At 55.1% G+C, this 19,966-nt stretch overlaps 1 protein-coding gene across 3 annotated transcripts; it reads right to left on the reverse strand.

Annotated features, from left to right (window-relative positions):
- Positions 1–68: 68 nt before the first annotated feature.
- On the reverse strand, positions 69–9,682 carry SLC12A9 (solute carrier family 12 member 9). Of its 3 annotated transcripts, NM_001206286.2 has the most exons (14): positions 9,511–9,618; positions 8,535–8,757; positions 8,187–8,321; positions 7,602–7,733; positions 6,664–6,972; positions 5,728–5,835; positions 5,498–5,609; positions 4,810–4,967; positions 4,629–4,711; positions 4,345–4,469; positions 3,999–4,191; positions 3,661–3,835; positions 3,288–3,434; positions 69–1,347 (listed from the first exon to the last, which is right to left on the reverse strand). In NM_001206286.2, the coding sequence occupies exons 2-14, from the start codon at positions 8,713–8,715 to the stop codon at positions 461–463; spliced, it is 2,745 nt and encodes a 914-aa protein (NP_001193215.1). In that variant the 5' UTR covers positions 8,716–8,757; positions 9,511–9,618; the 3' UTR covers positions 69–460. The 3 variants fall into 3 exon arrangements, with proteins under 3 accessions (NP_001193215.1, XP_059737417.1, XP_059737416.1); XM_059881434.1 differs by lacking the exon at positions 8,535–8,757 and having other exon boundaries at positions 9,511–9,682; XM_059881433.1 differs by having other exon boundaries at positions 8,535–9,602.
- Positions 9,683–19,966: the final 10,284 nt, after the last annotated feature.

A 19,966-nucleotide genomic window follows, 5' to 3' on the forward strand; every position in this document is an offset into this window, starting at 1 on the left:
CAGATTTCTCCCTCTTTCCATCCATCCCACGTACCACCCCCCTCCTTCCAGAAATGCTCAGCCGGCACTTAGTGTTTTGATCTTTTATTCACGTTGAGCAGTTAGAAAAATAAAACAGAACAAAAACATCACAACCTCAGGGGTCCAGGGGGGTCTGTTGGGGCGGGGGAGACTGAGGTAGCCTAGAGTCACAAGTGGAGACCCAGCCCCCGTCAAGGCACGGGTGAAGGCAGGGAGGCCCGCAGGGAGGGCCGTGGACTCCTTCCCCGGGAAGGTGGTGGGGACAGCTGCCCTGCGTTAGTAACTGTACCCGAGGCTAGGAGACCAGGATGCCCTAGTACGACGTCCACCAGGGGCCGAGTCCCACGTGCGAGGCTGGCAAGCGGCAGCCCTTCCTCTTCTCACCCTACACTCAAGGTGGGCCACAGGACCTGGACACTCTCTCTGCTTGGCGTGGGCATCAGAGATCAGTGCAAGTGACAGGGGTGACGCCGTGAATGAGCAGCGTGGGGCCCAGATCGCGGCTCAGAATTTCCAGGAGCCCCAGGTAGCGCAGGTAGCGGGCAGAATCAGCAGGGGGCCGCGGCAGGTACAAGAAGGTGAGGGCGGTGGCGGGCCCCACCTCGCCATCCCCTTCCTCAGGCCCACCAGGCCCTCCTCTACCACGCCCCTGCTGGGCCCGAACCAGGGCGTTGGCGCTGCATGCCAGGGCCTCTGCCTCAGCGTCTCCCCGCCTGCCGTTCACAAAGTCCCCTTCCTCCTCCTCCTCCGGCTCCTCGGAGGCAGCCCCCTCGCCCCACACCACCTCCCGCACCTCGGCCCGGATCCTCAACTGGCTCAGCAGTGCCCGCAGCCGCCCCTCGGCTGCCCCCGGGGCCTCCCGAGGCCCCAAGCACAAGAAGATCCGGAGGCGGGCACTGTGCCAGGCAGGCACCATGCCCAAGATGGTAGCCATCTGCAGCAGGAAGAGGCCGCACACGTCCACGTAGCCGGGCCCGCCCCGCGGCCGCAGCAGGTTGAGGGGCCACACGTCCACGTGGTGCGGCTGGGAGGTGCCCCCAGACCCCCGGCTCAGCCGCTCGGGGGGCAGGGCCCCACAGGCCCGGGCCAGGACCACGTTCTTGTTCATCTTCAGGGCGTCTGCCACGGTAGCCACGTAGTCCTGGGGACTGAGAGCCCGGGGGCTCCCAGGAGCCCGGGGTGGAGGGAACAGGGTGCTCAGGGCCGGGGCCCCAGCCTCTTGGGTGCCATCCGCAGGCTCAGAGAAAGCCGGGTCAGTCAGGAAGTGATCCTGGGGTGCAGCATCATCATAGAAACCCAGGACCAGCGTGTTGGGCTTCATGCCACCTGGGGGGCAGAGAGGTAAGGGGGAAGGAACCCAGGGGAGTTAGACGGGTGGGCTGAGCTCACAGCGCACCAACGGGCACCCACTCCCACGCTGACAGTGCCGTGTGTCAGCCATCAGGCATGACGTGTGCACTGTGCTTGGCCTCTTAAGGCCACATTACGCACATTTGCATAATGACTTTCCGTGTTCCCAAACACTTTCACATGCGTTGATTTATCTCCGTGACTAATCTCCCCCACCTAAATCGGCAAAGTGCGCCCTAAAGCTTGCTTTAACTAAGGAGCACTTCCGGTCCATGGCAGTAGGATGCATCCATTCCGGGCTTCAAGCCGCACACCTTTTCATGATAGGAGGTAAGCCTGACTCCACTGGCAGATGGGACCCCCCGATTAACCAAGCTCATGGGCTCGACTCCCAGGGAGATAACGCTTAGACCCTGCTCGCGGAGGATGAAAGCTCAGGACAGGGGGGCTGCACAATCCGTTTCTAGGACTGCAGAGTCCTAATGATGGCCTGTCCAAAGCACGGCCCCCAGTGAGCTTACCACCTGGACACTGACCAGGGGGCCCCATCCTGTTGAAAGCACTTCATATTTTTAACTCATCAGAGCCCTGAAGCAACACTATGAGGTAGAGAGGATTACTCACCCTCTCTTACAGATAAGGAACCTGAGACCCAGAGTGGTGAAGTCGCTAGCCCAAAGGCTCATGGCTGGTAGACTCTGGGGCCAGCAGTGACCATGATGTCTTGGGCACCAGAGCCCGTTCTCTTAGCCACTAAGTGGGGGGTGGCCAACCACAAAGCCCCCAGTCCCTGCTGACAGCTCCTGGGCTTTAGCGTCTGAACAACCAATATGGAATGGGATCGTTTCCCCTGTGGCAGGGTTGGGTTTACAAGAAGACTCAGACCTCTTCTAAGACCCATTCTCAAGGGGCAAATGGTTTACTCAGAATCTATCAGTAAGTCAAATTCTCCTTGCTGGGGAACTGACTGCTTAAAGAAAACCTTTCCCTTTTTATGTGAGTTATTTTCAGCGGGATGAACTGCATGAAAGGTGTGGTCTCTAGGTCCGGCCTCCCCCACAAAAGATGGGACTGGAGGAGATGCTGCAGGGTCTATCTGAAACTATCTGATAAGGCTTGCTAACACCCCTAGAACTCCTTACCAGGTGGGAACTCCAACCAATCTTGCAAATTAAACTAGTCCCACCCCATTCTGAGCATTTTCCAGGGTTCTCATTGAAACCAACCAAACGAGCAGGGCAATGTCCAACAGCTGAACTTTAGCCAGACTATAACGGGGCAGGAAGCATGCACTCAGGGAGGGCGCAAACGTTAATCCTGAGACAGAAAGGAGGAGGCGGCTCATCAGGGGTTTGGAGGAAGGTGGGGTGCTGGGCCAGAGGACACGGTCACAAAGCCAGGAACATTCCACTCCATCCGAGAGCATCCGCCACTCCCCTGCCACCCTTGGCTCTTTATAGTGTCTGGGGGCCTCGTTAGTTACATCACTTCCCCCTTCTCTGCTCAAGTCTCAGCTGAGATACTATCTCATCACAAAACCTTGTCCACCACATCAGTGACCACGGTCTTCCTCTTTCTGAACTCCAGTGGTTAGAAAGCATCTGCCCTGGATTTTGATGGGGGCAACACCTAGCCTCAAATCCTTCTCCCGCTGTGCCCAGGAAAACAACATGCTCTTCAGAGCCTGTGCTCCAATCATGGGTCAGAAAGAAACCAAAAAAGCCATGTCCTTCCATCTCTAGTCCTAAGGCAGCTCCTCAGAGACCTCCTCACACACTGTCTTTTATCTTTGAGAATCAAGTCCTGTCTGCACGAGACGGTGGGTTCCTTTCGGAGTCTGCAATCTGTGGTTTACTCTTGGCGGGGAGGGGAGCAGAGACTGAGAGGGGCCACAGAGGGGGCCGAGGGCAGCTCACCAAGACCGGAGATCCGCAGCAAGTGCTGAGCTCCCTGGCGCACGGAGGGTGAGAGGGTGAGATCCACAAAGGCCTTCACTTGGGCCCGGTCCACCAGGCTCAGCCATGCCCCGTACTGCGGCTGCACAGGATCCGAGGGCAGAGAGTCTGCAGAGAAGGCAGGCAGACACATGCGGGCCAGACTCGTGTACTTTCTCCTCAAGTCCAGATCCCACATGGGCAGAAAAGAAGGGTCTGGGCAGGGACGTGGCTGGTAGGAAGGGCCATCTGGGAAGACTGCAAGAGGTCTCGGGACACCAAGAACACGAAGAGCGTCTGGGAACCAGAGGGAGAGAGAGATGTGGGGGGGTGGTACGAGTGGAGGGCAACTGACCGAGGTCTCCCAGGGTGACATGGCCCAGCACGTAGAGACCCCCTTTCTTGAGCTGGTTGGCCAATCGCAGCAGAGGCAGGGCGCCCCGGGGGTTCCCCACCAGAAGCAGCAGCTGCGGCCGCCAGAACTTCACGTGGTCCTTCCGGACGTCCAGCCGGAGCAGGTACTTCCGCACCTGGGGTCAAGGGGAGGTGGGGGGAGGAAGGGCTCTGGCAGATGGCCCTCATCCATCACCTGGGATGGGAATCAACCCGAGGTCTCCCCGGAGCAGGGGTGTTCCCAACCCGCCTCTTCCCTCCCCCAACCGGCCCTGCGCTCCCCCTGCCAGCTCCCTGGACCTGGTGGAAAAGCAGGGCCTGGCTGACGTAGCCCCAGCTGCTGGGCCCTCCTCGAGCCGTGAGCAGGGCAGAAAGCAGGCCCATGAGGAGCAGGGAGCCGCCGGCGGCCCCGGGGCTGATGAGGAACATCATGAGCAGGCAGGAGGCCACCCCCAGCAAGCAGGTGTGCCAGGAGAAGAGGTTGAAGGTGGGGCTGAGGGCCGACAGAGAAAGAAGAGCGCTCGAGACAGCCCAAAATCACATCATCACCTCCGCTCCCGCCCAAAATCTCGCACTTGGTCCCAGGCCTTTCCGCCGTTGTTACTCCCACCCTTCCTCTGGGGACACAGGCGGCTCCTTCTCTCACCGGAAGTTGGGGGCAGAGGCCCACTCCAGGCTCAGGCAGGACAAGTCCACGGCAGCGTAGGCCACCAAGTAGAAGACGGTGACCACGGCGGCCAGCGTGTTCAGCTTTCCGGCCAGGAGCACCAGCTGGACGAGGACCAAAAGGCTGGGCGCTCGTTCCCACCCCCATCAAAGGCCAGCACATCCTGCCTCCTCGGGTACGTCTGCCCGCGTGCATGCCCAACAACTCTCAGGAGTGTAACCGGAGGGGCTGAGGGCGAGGGCAGCTCGAGGAGACAGGCTTACCTGCACGAGGCCCCAGGAATACAGCACAGCCCCCCAGGGGTTCCCCCCTCGGGATACCACCTTGGCCGGCGCCAGGATCACTCCTGTGCAAACAGAAAGGCGGGAGGCAGAAAAGTGAGCCTGGGGCGAGCAAGGGACAGAGACAGGCGCGGGAAGGTGCAACCAGGCAGGGGAAACCCACCGAAGAGGTCATCCTGGGCCAGGGCATGGAGGATGCGGGAGGCGCCAATGAGGGAGCTCATGGAGGCGGAGAGTGACGTGGCGTAGATCCCGACCAGCACCAGCGGGGGCCACAGGCTGATGGCTCGGAAGAAGCCATAGTCCTCCTGCAGCAGCACCCTACAGGCACGGAGAGGAGGAGGAGGCCGGAAATCAAGGTGTGTCCACCCCCAGGGACCTGGTGAGAACAGTGCTCTCAACACTGGGCGGGTTCAGCGCTGGGTGTTCTGGACTGACCCCAGCCCTGACCTCAAGAATCATACTGATAGACGGAGTGGGCCTGGGGGTCAGACTGGGCGTTCTACTGGTTGTCATTGGGCTGCTGTGGATTTCATCACAGGGTGGACGTTCCCAAAGGCATAGGCACAAGAGGCCACATATTCATAGAGCCACGAATTGACTGGCAAGCTCCACCCCCAGGCCACGTGCTGACAGCAGCACCAGGCAGGAAGCAAATGCTGGCTTCCGGTGGGTCCTTACCATGGCGCCAGCCCTCCCCATTTCAGGCATCAGCTCCGACTCACTGCCCAGTTTCCACACGCCTCAACCATGTAGGCATCTCCCACCCCCACTCCCAGCCAGCGCTTCATTTGGTGAACCAGGTGTGACAACTCCGTTCCCACACCCCACTCCACCCCGTGCCCAGGCACCTGTCACACGTGAAGCTGGAGAGGAAGAAAAGCAGGATGTAGATGAAGAAAGTATAGGCAACAGCAACAATCGTGCCCAGAGGAATGGCCCGGCTGGGGTCTTTCAGCTCCCCTGGAGGGAAGGGAGCAGAGGGGGAGGGTCCTCCACCAGCCCCCACATCCCTGAGCCCCCACAGCACCTTGGAGGGGCACCAGGTGGCAAGGCAGCCCCCTCCCCCAGGGACGCTCACCTGACATGTTGGCCCCAGCCATGATGCCCGTGCAGCCGTTAAAAAGAACAGCAAAGACGCTGGCAAAGGTCATCATGGCCCCCGTGGTGTAGTCCTTGGCGTAGCCGGCTGAGGAGGAGGGATCATTCCCAGGGACGAAAGGGTGTCAGCAAACCTCCTAGGGATCCAGGCGTTTTGGCCCCGCCTCCCTCCCCTCCTATTCTAAAACACACCCCTTGCCTCCCCACCACCCTGACCAGCTCGCCAAGACCCCAGCTCTGACCCCCGTCTCTGGCCTGGGCTCAACTGACTTCATCTCCTCCTTCTCCCCCATGCACCTCTGTTCTTCCCTCCACACCTTCATCCACGCTCTTTCCTAGCTGCCTTCCCTCGCCCTCCTATCTGAGTTTTCCAACCCCTGGGATTTCCCTGCTGGTCCAGTGGCTAGGACTCCAAGCTCCCAATACAGGGAGCCTGGATTCAATCCTTGGTCAAGGAACTAGATCTCACATGCCACAAGTAAGACCCAGCACAGCAAAACAAACAACAATGAATTTCCCAGCCCCATTCAGGCCACTTCTAGCTCTACCAGCTTTCCCGACCCCCTCCCCACCCAGCTCATACCCAGGTCTCCCTCCTCTGGACTCCTCTATGATTCTTATCTCCTTAAATCATACCCCATCCTAATATGCAATTTGTTTCCTGAATGTACATCTTATCTCTCTGATTAAACAAGTTCCTCTAAGGCAGAGACTGTCTCGTGGTCATTCTTGCTGGGCCAAACATAAAGCGGCCAACAGGTGCCCAACAGATTCTAATCAACCTGCCCTGCTCCAGGTCCAGTCTCTCACCACTGATGATCTCTGACATCTGTTCTCATCCAGAGATTCCAAGCCACCCCCACCACGGGCTCACCCCTCGCCCAGAGAACCCCCAGCACCCCCGCACCCAGCTCACCATCCAGATTAGCCTTCAGGGTGCTGCTGTTGAAGCCAGTGAAGTGGCCGACCTGGGGCGGCAGGGAGGAGCCATTGGGGCCAGGCCGAGGGGCCAACGGGATGTCCCTGGGCCCCACAGCCACAAAGCTGACCAGCACGGAGGCCAGGGAACCAGAGACCAGCAGGAATGTGAGGAAGGAGGCCCGGGCATAGAGGCCGGCCCCCAGGGTACAGACCCCGCCCACCAGGCCCAGCAGCAGGGAACCGTAGAGCAGGCTCCAGCCGTAGCCCTGGGGCAGGACCCGGAGGCCACTGGACCCTGAGGCATCTGCAGAGAGGAAAGAACAGTTAGATGGCCACGCCTCCAAGGAGGGACCCCAGTCATGACTCAGAGCAGGCAGAGACCCCATCTTTGGCCCACTTGTCCTCAGAAAGGCCATCTTTCCCACTCCCCCACCCAGCTGGACTCCCCCTGGTGGCTCAGACGGTAACGAATCCACCTGTAATGCAAGAGACCCAAGTTCAATCCCTGGGTCAGGAAGATCCCCTGGGGAGGGCATGGCAACCCTCTCTAGAATTCTTGCCTGGAGAATCCCCATGGACAGAGGAACCTGGCAGCTACAGTCCACCGGGGTCGCAAAGAGTCAGACATGACTGAGAGACTAACACTTCACCCAACTGCATTCCAGCATCCTAGCCCTCCATGGGGGTACCAGCAATCTTGCTTTGTCAATTTTCAGAGTGTCACCCTGCCCTCCCCCACCCCCACCCCGACTAGATGGTGAGCTCCTCGTGGGCCAGGACATTCTCTAGGATGTCTGCACGAGGCTGGGCACACAGCAGGCACTCAAGAAAGTGCGTCTGTTCCAGGAGAGGGCTTCTCCCCCTGCTGTGATCCCAGAATCCCTGACCCTGCAAATCCTCGGGGCCACCCAGACCAGAGTGGGGTGCACAGACCAGCCCCGAAGACGTCAAGTATGGCCTCCACCAGCCCCAGCAGGGAGACGGCGCAGCCACAGACGTTAGCCAGGTAGAACATCAGGCCGATGCTGCCGCCAACCTCAGGCCCCAGAGTCCGACTGATCATGACTGAAAGTGGAAGTAGTGGGTGAGTGTTAAGGGAAAAGAAACTGAATCGGAATGGGAGGCAGGGCCCAGGCACAAAGCACCGTGCAGCTGGCCCTCCAGGCCTTGTCTCCCTGAACACACGGGACTGTTCCCAGAGGTGGTATGTCCCAGTGCGGCCACTCCCAAGCCACGTGCCTTTGTCCAAGTCACTAGCACTCTTGAATGTCCTTGCTCATAAGATGAAGACTATCTGACAGGACTGTTAGAACCAAAATGGCAGCCACGGAGACACCTGGTGGACTCGACAATGGTGGCTCTACCGTGTAAGGCCACGCTGGTGACCTTCTCCATACCAACCTGTCCACTGGATGTTCATTAGAACTGGCCTGCCCTCCAGGAGACGCAGGGAGGGGCCCTCTCCTCCCTCCACAAGACAGAAGAGCCCAGACCACCGTCCACCCAGGTTGAGGATACAGTAGGCTCCGCCCCCTCGCACAGCTCCGTTGGTGGCGATGGCACAGACGGAGAGCACGGTGAGGGCCAGGATGACGTAGGCAACCAGGAGCATGGCCAAAGCCTGAAGCAGACCAGCATGACCCACCACAAACCCTGGGACAGGAGTGGCAAAGCAGGTCAGACGGTGGTTCACCCCTCCTGCCCCTCCCATCCCTCCCACCCTGAGGTCATCAGTTACCTCAGGGCAGAGCTAAGCCCAAGGCCACTGGGGGCCCCTCCCCCAAGCCCTTCATTCACCAGCTTCTCCCAGGGCCCTTCCCCAACCTCATTCCAGTCCCACCCTTGAGTAAACCAGCGCCAACTCACCAATCCTCAAGAAAACCACTATACTGAACATGGACAGGACTGTGGGCACCACCACACCCAGGAAGGTGGAGAGTTTCCGGGCCGGTGCCCCTCCAGGACCTCCGGCCCCATTGGCAGGGAAGGAAACCCCCTCCTCCCCCAGGAGCCGGTAGGCCAGCAGAGGAGAGTTCTCACTGGCCATGGTCAAGAGCGGGCAGAGGAAGCCACCAACGGGTTACAAGGCCTGCAAAGAGTTTGCTGAGTGGAAGCAGCTCTGTGGAGACCCCACAAAACACCTCTAATCAAACACCCAGAAACTTCCTCCAAAAGGAAACACACACACACTCACATTCACGCTCACCAGCAACTCCAAGAGTTAATGGGGGTGGGGGGCAGGCTGATCCTGGCCACTGCCCCACCAATGGTAGGCTCCAAGTCTCAGGACTGGGTAGGAAGGCCCCTCCCAGCTCCTGGGGCCACCCCTTCCCCATATCCCTGAGAGGAGGGATGGCAGCGGCTCTGGAAAGGTGCAAAGATCTTCCACCTTCTTAACTAGCAGCACAAGAGGAAGCAAATCCCTCAAAGGGGAAGTGAGTTATGGACAGGAGGCCCTCCTGACCCGTTCCTCCGGGGTCCTGGCCGCCCCCCAAGATCCTCCATGCAATCACCTCATCCCCGGGCAATAGGAAACTTCTCAATATTCCAAAGCCCCGCCCTCCATCAACCCTCTTCCCTCAGCCCATCTCAGACAGCCTCCTCTCTCTTTAACCTCACCAGATTCCTCCCACCTACACAAGGCATCCCCCAAACTCTACCGACCCCGCCACTCCCCGACGACCAAAACAAAAACATCATCGGCCGGCCACACGAGGTGGTCCTCTTTCCTGCACCGGTTCCTTCCCACTTTCTCCCCGGGGCGGGTTGGAGCGGGCCGAGATTCGCTTCTCCCCGGCCAGGCGCACCCTCACAGCCCGGGTGTGGCAGCGCGCTCACTCACCCACTGGAGGACGCAGCTGCTCGGGGGTGATCCCCGAGAGCGGGAGGGGTCTGCTACTGGCTGAGGGGGCGCGGGTGCCGGAAAAGACAGCTGCGGCTACCGGGATGCCAGGCCTGGAGCCTGCCCCCGACCAGCACACACGCGCCCCATTGGTCCCCGAGCCCGGCCCCGCCCCGTGGGCGCGCCCGGTGGAAGCCCCGCCCCAGTGGGCTCACGCTAGCAGCGCGGCTCCCCGCCCCACGTGCGAACTGGGTGCTGCCAGGGGTCGCCTCTCAGACGCACGTCTCCGGCACGGTGTTGGCCATAGCTCCCACTTCACCCATCACCCTGGTGCAAACGAGCGCCCACCGCGTGGGCGGGACCCCACTCGGAGCTGGGCGGTGACGCCGCTGAAAGGGGCGTGTCCTGACGGCGGAAGGCCTCCGGCAGGTGGGGGGGCCACGACACCTGGCCCAGGTGCGCCGCTAGGAAGGCGGGGCCCTGTCAGCCTACGCCTTAAGGGGTCCGCCTCTTCCAGCCTCCGGGATCCCCGTCCAGTGCACCGGGTTCCAGCCCCAGCCCTCACCCCTGCGGCGCCCTTCCCCTAGCGCCGGGTCCAGCCCACCGGCTGCTCTCCTCGCTTCCACCACCTGAGGGCGCCATTGGCTGCCGATCCGGGCGAGCCTTGGAGGCGCTGGCCTTGGTTGGTTCAGTCTCGTCCCCCACCCGCTCTCGTGGTTCCCTGCAAGGTTGCCCCCTCCAGCAGGGATTACAGGACTTGTGAACCTTCAGGAGTCAGGATTCCCCTCCTAACTCTTTACGGCCTTCCCAGGTGGCTCAGCGATATAGAATCCGCCTGCAATGCAGGAGACAGAGACGCGGATTCAATCCCTGGGACGGGAAGATGCCCTGGAGAAAGAAATGGAAGATTCCCTGTAGATGAAAATGGCAACCCACTCCAGTATTCTTGCTGGGGAAATCCCATGGACAAGAAAAGCCTGGCAAGCTGCAGTCCGTGGGCTTGCAAGAGTCAGACGCCACTTAGTGACTAAACCACCACTGCCCACCTCAACTCTTTACAGGTATGGTCAACATTGGCACTACCTGGCAACATCCCATCCGTCAACTGTAGATAAACCCTCCTGCATAAGGTTGCTGCGCAAGTTCAATAAACTTGAATAGGCACTTGAGAACAATACTGAAATGCTCAATAAACTATCTGCATACCGTACTGTATTAAATATGCATAAGCACTTTGTGAGGTGGATCCTGCTATGATTTCCATTTTTCACAATAGGAAATTGAAGCTTGGAGAACTTCAGTAATAATTTCCTAACTTTCATAGAGGCCTTTGTGGTTACACTGTCATTTGAGCCTCAGGAAATGAACACTGCTTTTCCTGCCACTGGGCTTTGGCTCTAAATTAGCTGTAACGTTTCCCTAGGAGAGGAAGAGATTCAAGCCAGTGCAAATGTGGCTTTGCCAGGGAGCGGTCTCATGAGCAGTAAACTGTGGCATTTTCATCAGTCATCCCTGCTACCCACAATACGGAGTTTGACTCCAGGGTCTCTCTCACACCCCTCCTATTACAATTTTTGGTGATTTCAGTATCCGCATTGATAAGACTTCCAACACTCTGGGCTGGCATGTGCTTAACTCGACTTTTGCATAGATCTCACTCTCCATCCCACCAATGGTTATGCCTAGACTTTATCATTACCAATAATTGGACCCCTTCCTCTTTTAGTCCATCACTTCTAGTTATGCCTATTGAGGGAAAATATTAATCTGACACTTACTAAAACAGTAGGGAAGACTTTATTCAGGGCTACTGCAATAGGTGTCAAGACACAGGAGGGGAGAAAGAATGTGCTCAACTCCAAACAGAGCAGAGAAACCTGGGGATTTATAGCCAACCAGCAGAATGAGGGGGTCAGTGAATGGAAAATTACTAAGAGGAAGCACCAAGCATAGGGGGATTCTAGCTAAAGAGGCTTAACAAGATCCTTGCTGAAGGAAGGCCAGGGTGATCAATTATGAAGGGTGGATGGATTCTCTCTGAACTGGGCTAGACATGCCCAGGAAGGATGAGGGCCAAGGTGGAGGCCAAGTCCAGAAGAGGTTTCAGAGGAACCTGACTGAAGTTTGATGAAGAAGAGGGTCCTTGTCATGCCCTGACCCCAGCAATCCTCCACCTCACTGGACCCCCAATTCATTGATCCTGCCCTCTGCCCACTGCCCTCCACTCACTTCCCTTGTTACCCAGCTTAAAGTTCACAGTCAGTGAAAAGCACTGCCATACCCCTCGCTCACTTTATAACACCTTCCAGCAAAATCACAGCCCTGGTAAATGCAACTATCCTCTTCAGTCTCCTTTGCTGGCTCCTCCTCCTCTCATTTCAACTCTGGAGCACCCCTAGGTGTTGGAGGAACAGCCAAGAGGCCCCACTGATCAGAGGCTCCATTGAGCACCAGAAGCTCAGTCCACAGTCTTCTTTTAACCACTTACACCCACTCCCTTGGTGATCTCATCCAATCTCCTCTTTTGAAATACCTCCTCTATAGTAGTGCCGAAAGGGTGTATCTCCAGCCCAGATCTCTACTCTGAACTTCGGACTGTATGTATGTCCAAGAACATGCTAACACCTGTGCCTGGACATCAAATGGGCAACTCAAACTTGGCATGTCCAAGATCCAACGCTGGACCACAGCTCACTCTTCTTGTGGTTGTCCCACTTCCCCAGTTGCTCAGGTCAAAAGCCTTGGGGTTATGCTCAAATACTCTCTCACACAACCCACATCCAACCCATAACAATTTCCTTGGCTGTTAGTTTTCACATACAACCAATCACAAATACCACACTAGTCCAGGTCACCATCATCTCTTGTCTGCATTATTGCAACAGCCCCCTAACTGGTATGCCTGCTTCTGCCCTAGCCCTTACACTCAATCCTAAAGGAAATCAACCCTGGGGAAAAAAAAGGAAATTAACCCTGAATATTCATTGGAAGGACTGATGCTGAAGCTGAAGTTCCAGTACATTGGCCACCTGATGCAAAGAGCTGACTAGTTGGAAAAGACCCTTGTGCTGGGAAAGACTGAAGGCAGGAGAAGAGGGCAACAGATGATGAGATGGTTAGATGGCATCATCAACTGAATGGACATGAGTGTGAGCAAACTCCAGGAGGTAGTGAAGGACAGGAAAGCCTGGCAGTCTGCAATCCATGGGGTCGCAGAGTCGGACACGATTGAGCGACAGAACAACAACTACAGTCTATTCTTAACAGATTAGTTATGCTAGTAAAGTAAGTGTCCGTTCAGGACGCTGCTCTTTTCAAAACTGTCCAATGGTTTCCCATTTTCCTCAGAATAAAAGTCAAAGGCTTTTGAGCCATTTGACAATCCTCCCATCCTAAGGTAACCATACCTACCTCCTGATTCACTGACTACAGTCCGACTACCATAGTTTATGCCTGTTGCCTTGGCATATGTAGTAACAGCACCTCTTTAGCTCAGAAGTCGTCTACATATCACATGGGTACCTTACTCATGAAGCCCTACCGGATCTTCATCTCGTCCTCACCTCCCCTGACCTTGCCCCACGACTTCTGGGCTGGTCCCAACAAGGCGCTATAAGCACACACCCAAAGAGTCTCCTTTGTCTTCTGGACTCAGATATTATCTTCTTAGTGAAATCTTCTCTGCCAGTCCCATTTAAAAATTGAACTACGCCTTCCTTCCTATCCCATTTTCCTATTTTCCTCTTCTGTCCTGTTTTTTGTGTTTTTTTTTTTTCCCCCTTCATAGCGCTCAACACCATCTAATACGTGTCGTTTACTGGTTTCTCGTGTTCACTGAGAAATGTAAAGCTAAGCTCCACAAAAAGTTAAGCTCCCAATAGGAAGTTAAGCTGCACAAATCAGGAATTTCTCTTTGCTTCGCTGTTCTGATTGCGGTACTTCTCACAGTCCCGGGCACCCGAGTGACCCTCAAGCACCATTCACTGACTGCTTGGGGAACCATCTCAAACCTACGGCTTACTCCTCACGTGATTGCATTGGCCCCGCCCCGCCCGCTCGGACGGGAAGATGGCGGCGCCCAGGGGGCCTCGGGAAGAGGGCAACCAACGAGAGGGTGCCGGCTCGCTAGAGCGTCCGCGCCGCCGCCTAGTCTGCGGTTGCGTCCTGGGAAGGCGCGAATTCAGAGAGTATGTGTTGGTCTTCCTCCCCACCATTTTTAAAGGAGAAAGGAATTAACTAATCCTCAGAAAGTGCTCTGTCTGACTTGCCCGCTGTCTCCCTACCGCTTGGGGTTCCCGGATCCGAGACGTGTTAGGACGTGGTTGCGGGATTCAGTATCTAGGTTTTTCTCCCCTCCTGTTGGCTCCCGGGTCTACCTGTTAGGACATCTCGGGGTATCTATCCAGCCTCCAGTTCTAGGGATCCCCGAACACACACCCGGACCGCCCCTCGGAGACAGGACGCCCAATCCCCGCCTCCAGGTGCCCCACTCCGAGTTCAGGCCCTATAAATGCTACCTCACCGGAGATCCACCCTCCCTACTCCCGCGGAGAGCTCCGCAGGATTAAGTCTTGTGAATCCCGACCCCCACCCTCCCCCAGGCCCCAGGGGCAGATGAGCCCTTGGCCACCGCCCCTCCAATTTCCTGCAGACCCGGCAAACAAAAGGCTCGGGAAGAGAGGCGAGGCTGAACAGGGCGCCCTTCCTGCAGGAACAGCTGATGGAGCAAAATGACCCAGGAGGGAGAGCAGGGGAGGGATGAAATTCCAGGGTTCCAGGAGGACCGCAGCAGGAGGCCAGACTCTTGGATCTCGGGGAAGGAGGGAGGGAGTCCCGGAAAGTGGATATACAAGGCCCAGGCAGGACACTGCAGTTTGCTGGGCTCTCTCAGATCCCAGCAGCCCTGGTGGGGGTGATGTCAGCCGTAGGGAATGGAGAGGGTGGGGGGAACACTGGATTTCAGGTGAGCTCTCAGGCCCCTAGGCTGGAGTGGTGGGGGCTGGGAGAGGCCTGAAGCCCTGCGTCATCTCCTTTGGGGCCCAGCCTACCGCCCCCTGGCCCGACCTGCTACCCTCGGTGAGGGCCCCACCCTGGCCTGGCTTCCTGCTCCTCCCCAGCCACAGAGCTTTCCCTGCCAAGCTCAGGAACCAGCCCGGGGGCTTCTGGTCTCTTCAGAGCTTTGGTAGCCTAGCCCCCAGACACGCGGAGTCCTTATATTCCCTCCTAGAGCCGATGCCCCTGCCCCCATCCCTTTCATGGACACAATGGTATGGGAAGGGCCCTGTCCAGTGGGTGGGGGGATGCTGGCATGGAGAGGGGGCTTGGCCTCATATCCTGTCAGGCTGCCAAGGGAAGAGAGGAAACAAAAGACTTCCCCCTGCTGAGACAATGAGCCTCCCATTACCTCTCCCCACCCCTCCCTTTATGCTCTGGCCCCCAGCCCCCTAGTCTCCGTTGTCTCTACCTCCTTGGCGGCTGGTAGCCTCTGGTAGTCTTGGCCTCTGCGCTGAGCTCTACCCTTCTCCGGCCTTCCTTCTGATCAGCTCGCACTGATGCTTGCTCCCAGTCCTGGCTGTTGCAGTTCCCTGCCACTCAGTGCTCAGGGCCCCTTCTTCTGTCCCCAGAGCCAAGATTGGAGCCTGGCTGGGCAAGGCTCTGGTGAATGTTAGGGGGTAAATTACACCATCATTAACGGCTACTGGGAAGTAGGGGCTCCAGGAGGGAAAGCATCCAAGGCCACCAAGAGAGAGGCGTGCCCTCAGCCTGGCCTGGGTGAGAGAGGAAGGAGAGAAAGGGCACAGGTGTCCTCCAGGTCCTTGGAGGTGGGGCTGAAAGGCCATACTGGTGCTGAGTGCGGAGTCTGGCCCACCTGCTGGCCACTAGCTGAGTGCATTGGACAGTCACTTAACCTTCTGAGCCTGTCTCATTTTTAAAGTGGATACCATAATAACGCCCATCCTGCCCCTCTAATGGGGTTGTTATGTTTTAAATACGATAATGTTTGGGGAAAAAGAAGAGGAAGTAGGTAGTAAAGCTTTCCTTAGTCTTCTCAATCTCTGCAGCCTCCTCCACACCCCTCGTTCCCACCCCCAGCAGTTTCCATCACCGTCATGTGACAATAACTCCCAAACCAGTCCTCCAGCCAAAAAGCTCTCTGAGCTGCAGACCCAATGAGCTCAGATCTAGTTGACTTCTGGCCCGGATGCCTGAAGGTACCCAGGGATCTGAAACAATATGCCCAGCATGCCCCCATCCCTGTCTCTATGGTCTCCGTTTTACTAGCTCCTACCAGATTGCCCTTGAGAGTCCCTTGGGCAGCAAGGAGATCAAGTCAGTCAATCCTAAAGGAAATCAGTCCTGAATATTCATTGGAAGGACTGATGCTGAAGCTGAAGATCCAGTACTTTGGCCACCTGATGCAAAGAACTGACTCATTGGAAAAGACCCTGATGCTGGGAAAGATTAAAGGCAGGAGAAGGGGACGACAGAGGGTGAGATGGTTGGATGGCATCACCAACTCGATGGACATGAATTTGAGCAGGCTCCAGGAGTTATCAACAGACAGGGAAGCCTGGTGTGCTGCAGTCCATAAGGGTCACAAAGAGTTGGACACGACTGAGCAACTGAACTGAGCTGAAGGCTAGGCTTGCAGTAGGGCTGCATGCTGGTACAATAAATCCCTACTTCATCTGGTCTTCCATCCCCCAGGGAACATGAAGGATGGGAAGAGATGCAGAAGTAAGCTGCCCAAGTCTGAAACTTGAACCATGTTTGATGTCAGTTTTCCTCCTCTCCCAGGGTCCTGTCCACTCTAGTTCTCTGACATCTTTTGAATCTTCCCTGACTCCAACCCTCACACACACACAAACAGACACTCACCCATGTCAGTTCAAGCCCTCGCTGTCATTTGAAGAACTGCATGTGGTTTCTCTGCCTTCAGTCTTGATCATTTCAATCTATTCTCCAAAGTTGTACAAGCTAAGCAAGGACTTTCTATACTGATCTGACGATGTCACTTCTTTGCCTAAAATGCTTCTGGCTCGGGCTTCCCTGGCTGGCATTCAGGGTGGTTAAGACTCCCCACTTCCACTGTAGGGAGCTCGGGTCAGATCCCTGGTTGGGTAAGTTACTGCCTTGAGGTTCAGCCAAAAAAGAAAAAAGAAAGAAATTACAATATAATAGGATAATAGAAGTTTTTCTTTAAAAAAGAATCTTGAGCTCCCCAGGTACTCAGGACAAGTGCACCCCTGGAAGGTTCCATAAAGATGGAGACTGGTTCTTGCTCACCTCCAGCTCACCCATTGTCACTGCCCTGACACCCCACAACAGGCATCGTGAACACTGACAGCTTGAGAACAATCTCACCACATCCATGCTTTTGTACTTGCTGCTCCTTCTGCCTTGAAAGCAACCTTTCCCACCAATCTCCTCCAGGACTCATTCAGACAGCGTTGTCTTCTCCAGACAACTCACCTTGAACCTGCCAGTTGGTTCCGTGTGCTTCCTCCATAATACCATAGGACTCTCTGCCTACCACCCTTTATGGTCAACACATAGCCTCCTGTGTTCTGTTGAGATTTTATGACAGTTTCTACCCCTGGATTGTTAAGTCCTATAAGGTAGAGAATCCTATTGTGTCCCCAGTCCTGTTTCATAGTGATTATTCTAAAAATAAGCATTGGGTAAATTAAAGATCAGGGTCTTCCCTGGTGGTCTAGTGGTTAGGAATCCACCTTCCAATGCAAGTTTGATCCCAGTTCAGGGAACTAGGATCCTACATGCCATGCCACGGGGCAACTAAGCCCCCACTGCAACTCTTGAGCCCACATGTTCTAGAAGCTGTGCAGTGCAGCTAGAGAAAGTCCACTCACGGCAAGGAAGACCCAGGGAAACAAACAAACCAAAAAAAAGACAAATAAGAAGATAAACAGTCAACAAATATTTATTAGCATCTACTATGAGAGAGGCTTACATGGGACTTCAAGTGAACGCAACATGTAACCTTTTACGAAGCTTAGAGCCACATACAAGCAGATACACAGTCACTAATAAATTACATTAATAAAAGCACGTGTCTATTACCACTTTGTATATGATGAGTTCAGGAAGGTTTGTGGTTGTCATGTAAGGAGTGGATTCAGATTTTGTGGGCCCTGATGTTTTTACAATTTGGGGGAACCCGCTTTAAGAAAACAAAAATAAAACCATGAATATTAAATTAGGTGTAAGTTAAAGTTTACTTAGATTGAGCAATCACAACCAGCTGCAATGTTAAGATGACAGATACTATAAATATCACAAAATCTAGAAAAACAATACAATATTTGTAGTTAATAACTGCCAACACATCGTTATAATTCTGTCATGTCCTGTTAGATGACCACCTCGTCATATTATGATTTTCTATTATTTTCTATTCTCTCTCTCTCTAGTATGGCTGATTGAATTTTTTTCTTTCATTATTGAGAATTTATAAAAATCTCATTGAGCTTTACAGCTTATTATTGTTACCATCAAAATCTCTATCAAATTCCTTTTGTGTAAGAGGTGTGAGATTTGGGGCCATTTCAAATGTTCTCCTGCTGTGACTAACCTTGAAAAACTGTTTAAATGGATGGTACTCATTAACTAGGGTGGTAGGAGGAGCCTGGAAGGTGAGAGATGCCTAAACTGAAAACTTTCTGAGCTCCCAGATAAACTTAACTCTAGACTTTGACAGTCAGGTGGACCTCACAAGGAGGGGCTGGGATATGGGAAAAGGAGAAACAATTTCTACAACCGATGTTGAAAGGGATGGCTTCCTTGTTGTTTGTTTAATACATAATGAAAAGAAAAAAAAAAAAATCCTAACTCCAAGCCCACTCCAAACAACTGTAACCATGTGGCTAGCAAAAGAAAACCCTACCAGCTGTTGAGGGTGGGGGTGCCCCACACAGGTCCTGCCACTGGCAGTATATCGATCATGGACAAGGAACAGGGGCAATAGTCTAATAGCCTAGTGTCTGGGGTGGGAAAACAGTGAAGTACTCTAAGTGCCCTAATAATGAAGAAAGGTGGGCTTGAGACTTGAGGTCTGTGGATCCAGTGCCATGGATACTCACCTGTGTAATTTAACTCGGTGGATACTGAATTAGCTTACCTCCAAAGTGGTTCTGGGTGGTTGGAAGCTGGAGGAAATGATCTCACACCCACAGAAGAGACCAAGCATGGTTTTTGAACATTTGAGTGTATCATCTCCACGGACGAGGGAAATAATGTGATTCCACCAGAGCATAGATCTTTGAGGTCAGGAGCCCTGTTTTACAAACAAATCTTGCAAGTAGCAGAGTGATCACTTGGCACATAGTAGATGTTCAATAAAGGTTTCATTTTATTCACTCTTTGATTGGTAAACACTGGTGACTCAGTGGTAAAGAATCCCCCTGCCAATGCAGGAGACTTGGTTTCTTTCTATCCCTGGGTCAGGAAGATCCCTGGAGAAGGAAATGGCAACCCACTCCAGTATTTTTGCCTAGAGAATCCCATGGACAGAGGACTGCAGTCCATGGGGTTGCAAAAGAATTGGACACAACACAGTGACTTAACAACAACAGGTATTAGGAACTGGATCACACGCTGTGCGATGAGGGCTGAGGACCCAGGACTGACTGTATTTTCTTCCCTGTGGCACTCTGCTCCCTGTCGCTGAGGGAATCCTGGTGCTCAAGGGTCAGAAATACAGGGTTTGAATCTGTGATGGGCTGTTGCATCTCTTCACCCCTCTGACTCATTAGCCCGTCACTCCATCCAGCCTCATTTCTCGGGGCACCTGGGTTTCCTTTCCATTCAGGCCATGCACCCCCCCTCATCCACCCCCACCATGATGATGAACTGCCTCTCCCATCAAAGGAGAGGAGTTAGGCAACCAGGAGCCTGAGGGGGATTGAGGGCAGAGCCCAGGAGGAGACATACAAACATAACTTTTAGAGGCTGGAGAATCAGTGTAGACTGAGAGCAGAGTCAGAGGGTGTCGGGAGGAGATGGATACCCTGGAGGACAGGCTGAGTAAGAAGGGAGACAGGGCTTGGATCGTGGAGGGAGGAGGGAATTCCCAGCTCTGACCTGGTCTGCCTGGCTCCAGCCAAGCCGGCTGTTTCCTGCCCTCCGTGACCCCCCACCCCGGAGCAGGACCCAGGCAGGGCCACGAGGAAGGGCAGGGGTGTGGGGAGCACCACTTGCAGCAGAAAGATAAGTGCGCTGGGACAAGAAGTCATTACAGGCCTGGCTGTCCTCACTGTGGGTTAGAGGGGCTTGGCAGCCCCCCAAACATCTAGGACTCCTCTCCCTCTCTCTTGGCTCCTGGTCTCCTCAAGACTCTGTCCCCCTTAAATGCCTTCTGAGTCTAAGCTCTTTCCTTCCAGCTCTTCTACTGGCTGACTCCTGCAGTACTGTCTTGATCTCCCTAAGACCCACCCCA

Source organism: Bos taurus, chromosome 25 (genome assembly GCF_002263795.3).
Source record: "Bos taurus isolate L1 Dominette 01449 registration number 42190680 breed Hereford chromosome 25, ARS-UCD2.0, whole genome shotgun sequence".
Classification (NCBI taxonomy): Eukaryota; Metazoa; Chordata; class Mammalia; order Artiodactyla; family Bovidae; genus Bos; species Bos taurus.

What these genes read in the sequence shown, in the direction of transcription:
- SLC12A9 (NM_001206286.2), bottom strand. Translation starts at nt 8,715, where the DNA reads ATGGCCAGTGAGAACTCTCCTCTGCTGGCCTACCGGCTCCTGGGGGAG. An exon ending in ACTTGACGTCTTCGGGGCTG is followed by an intron (nt 6,973 to 7,601) that starts GTCTGTGCACCC and finishes TCCTCTCTGCAG; the next exon opens with ATGCCTCAGGGTCCAGTGGC. An exon ending in AGGCCCTGCTTTTCCACCAG is followed by an intron (nt 3,836 to 3,998) that starts GTCCAGGGAGCT and finishes CCTTGACCCCAG; the next exon opens with GTGCGGAAGTACCTGCTCCG.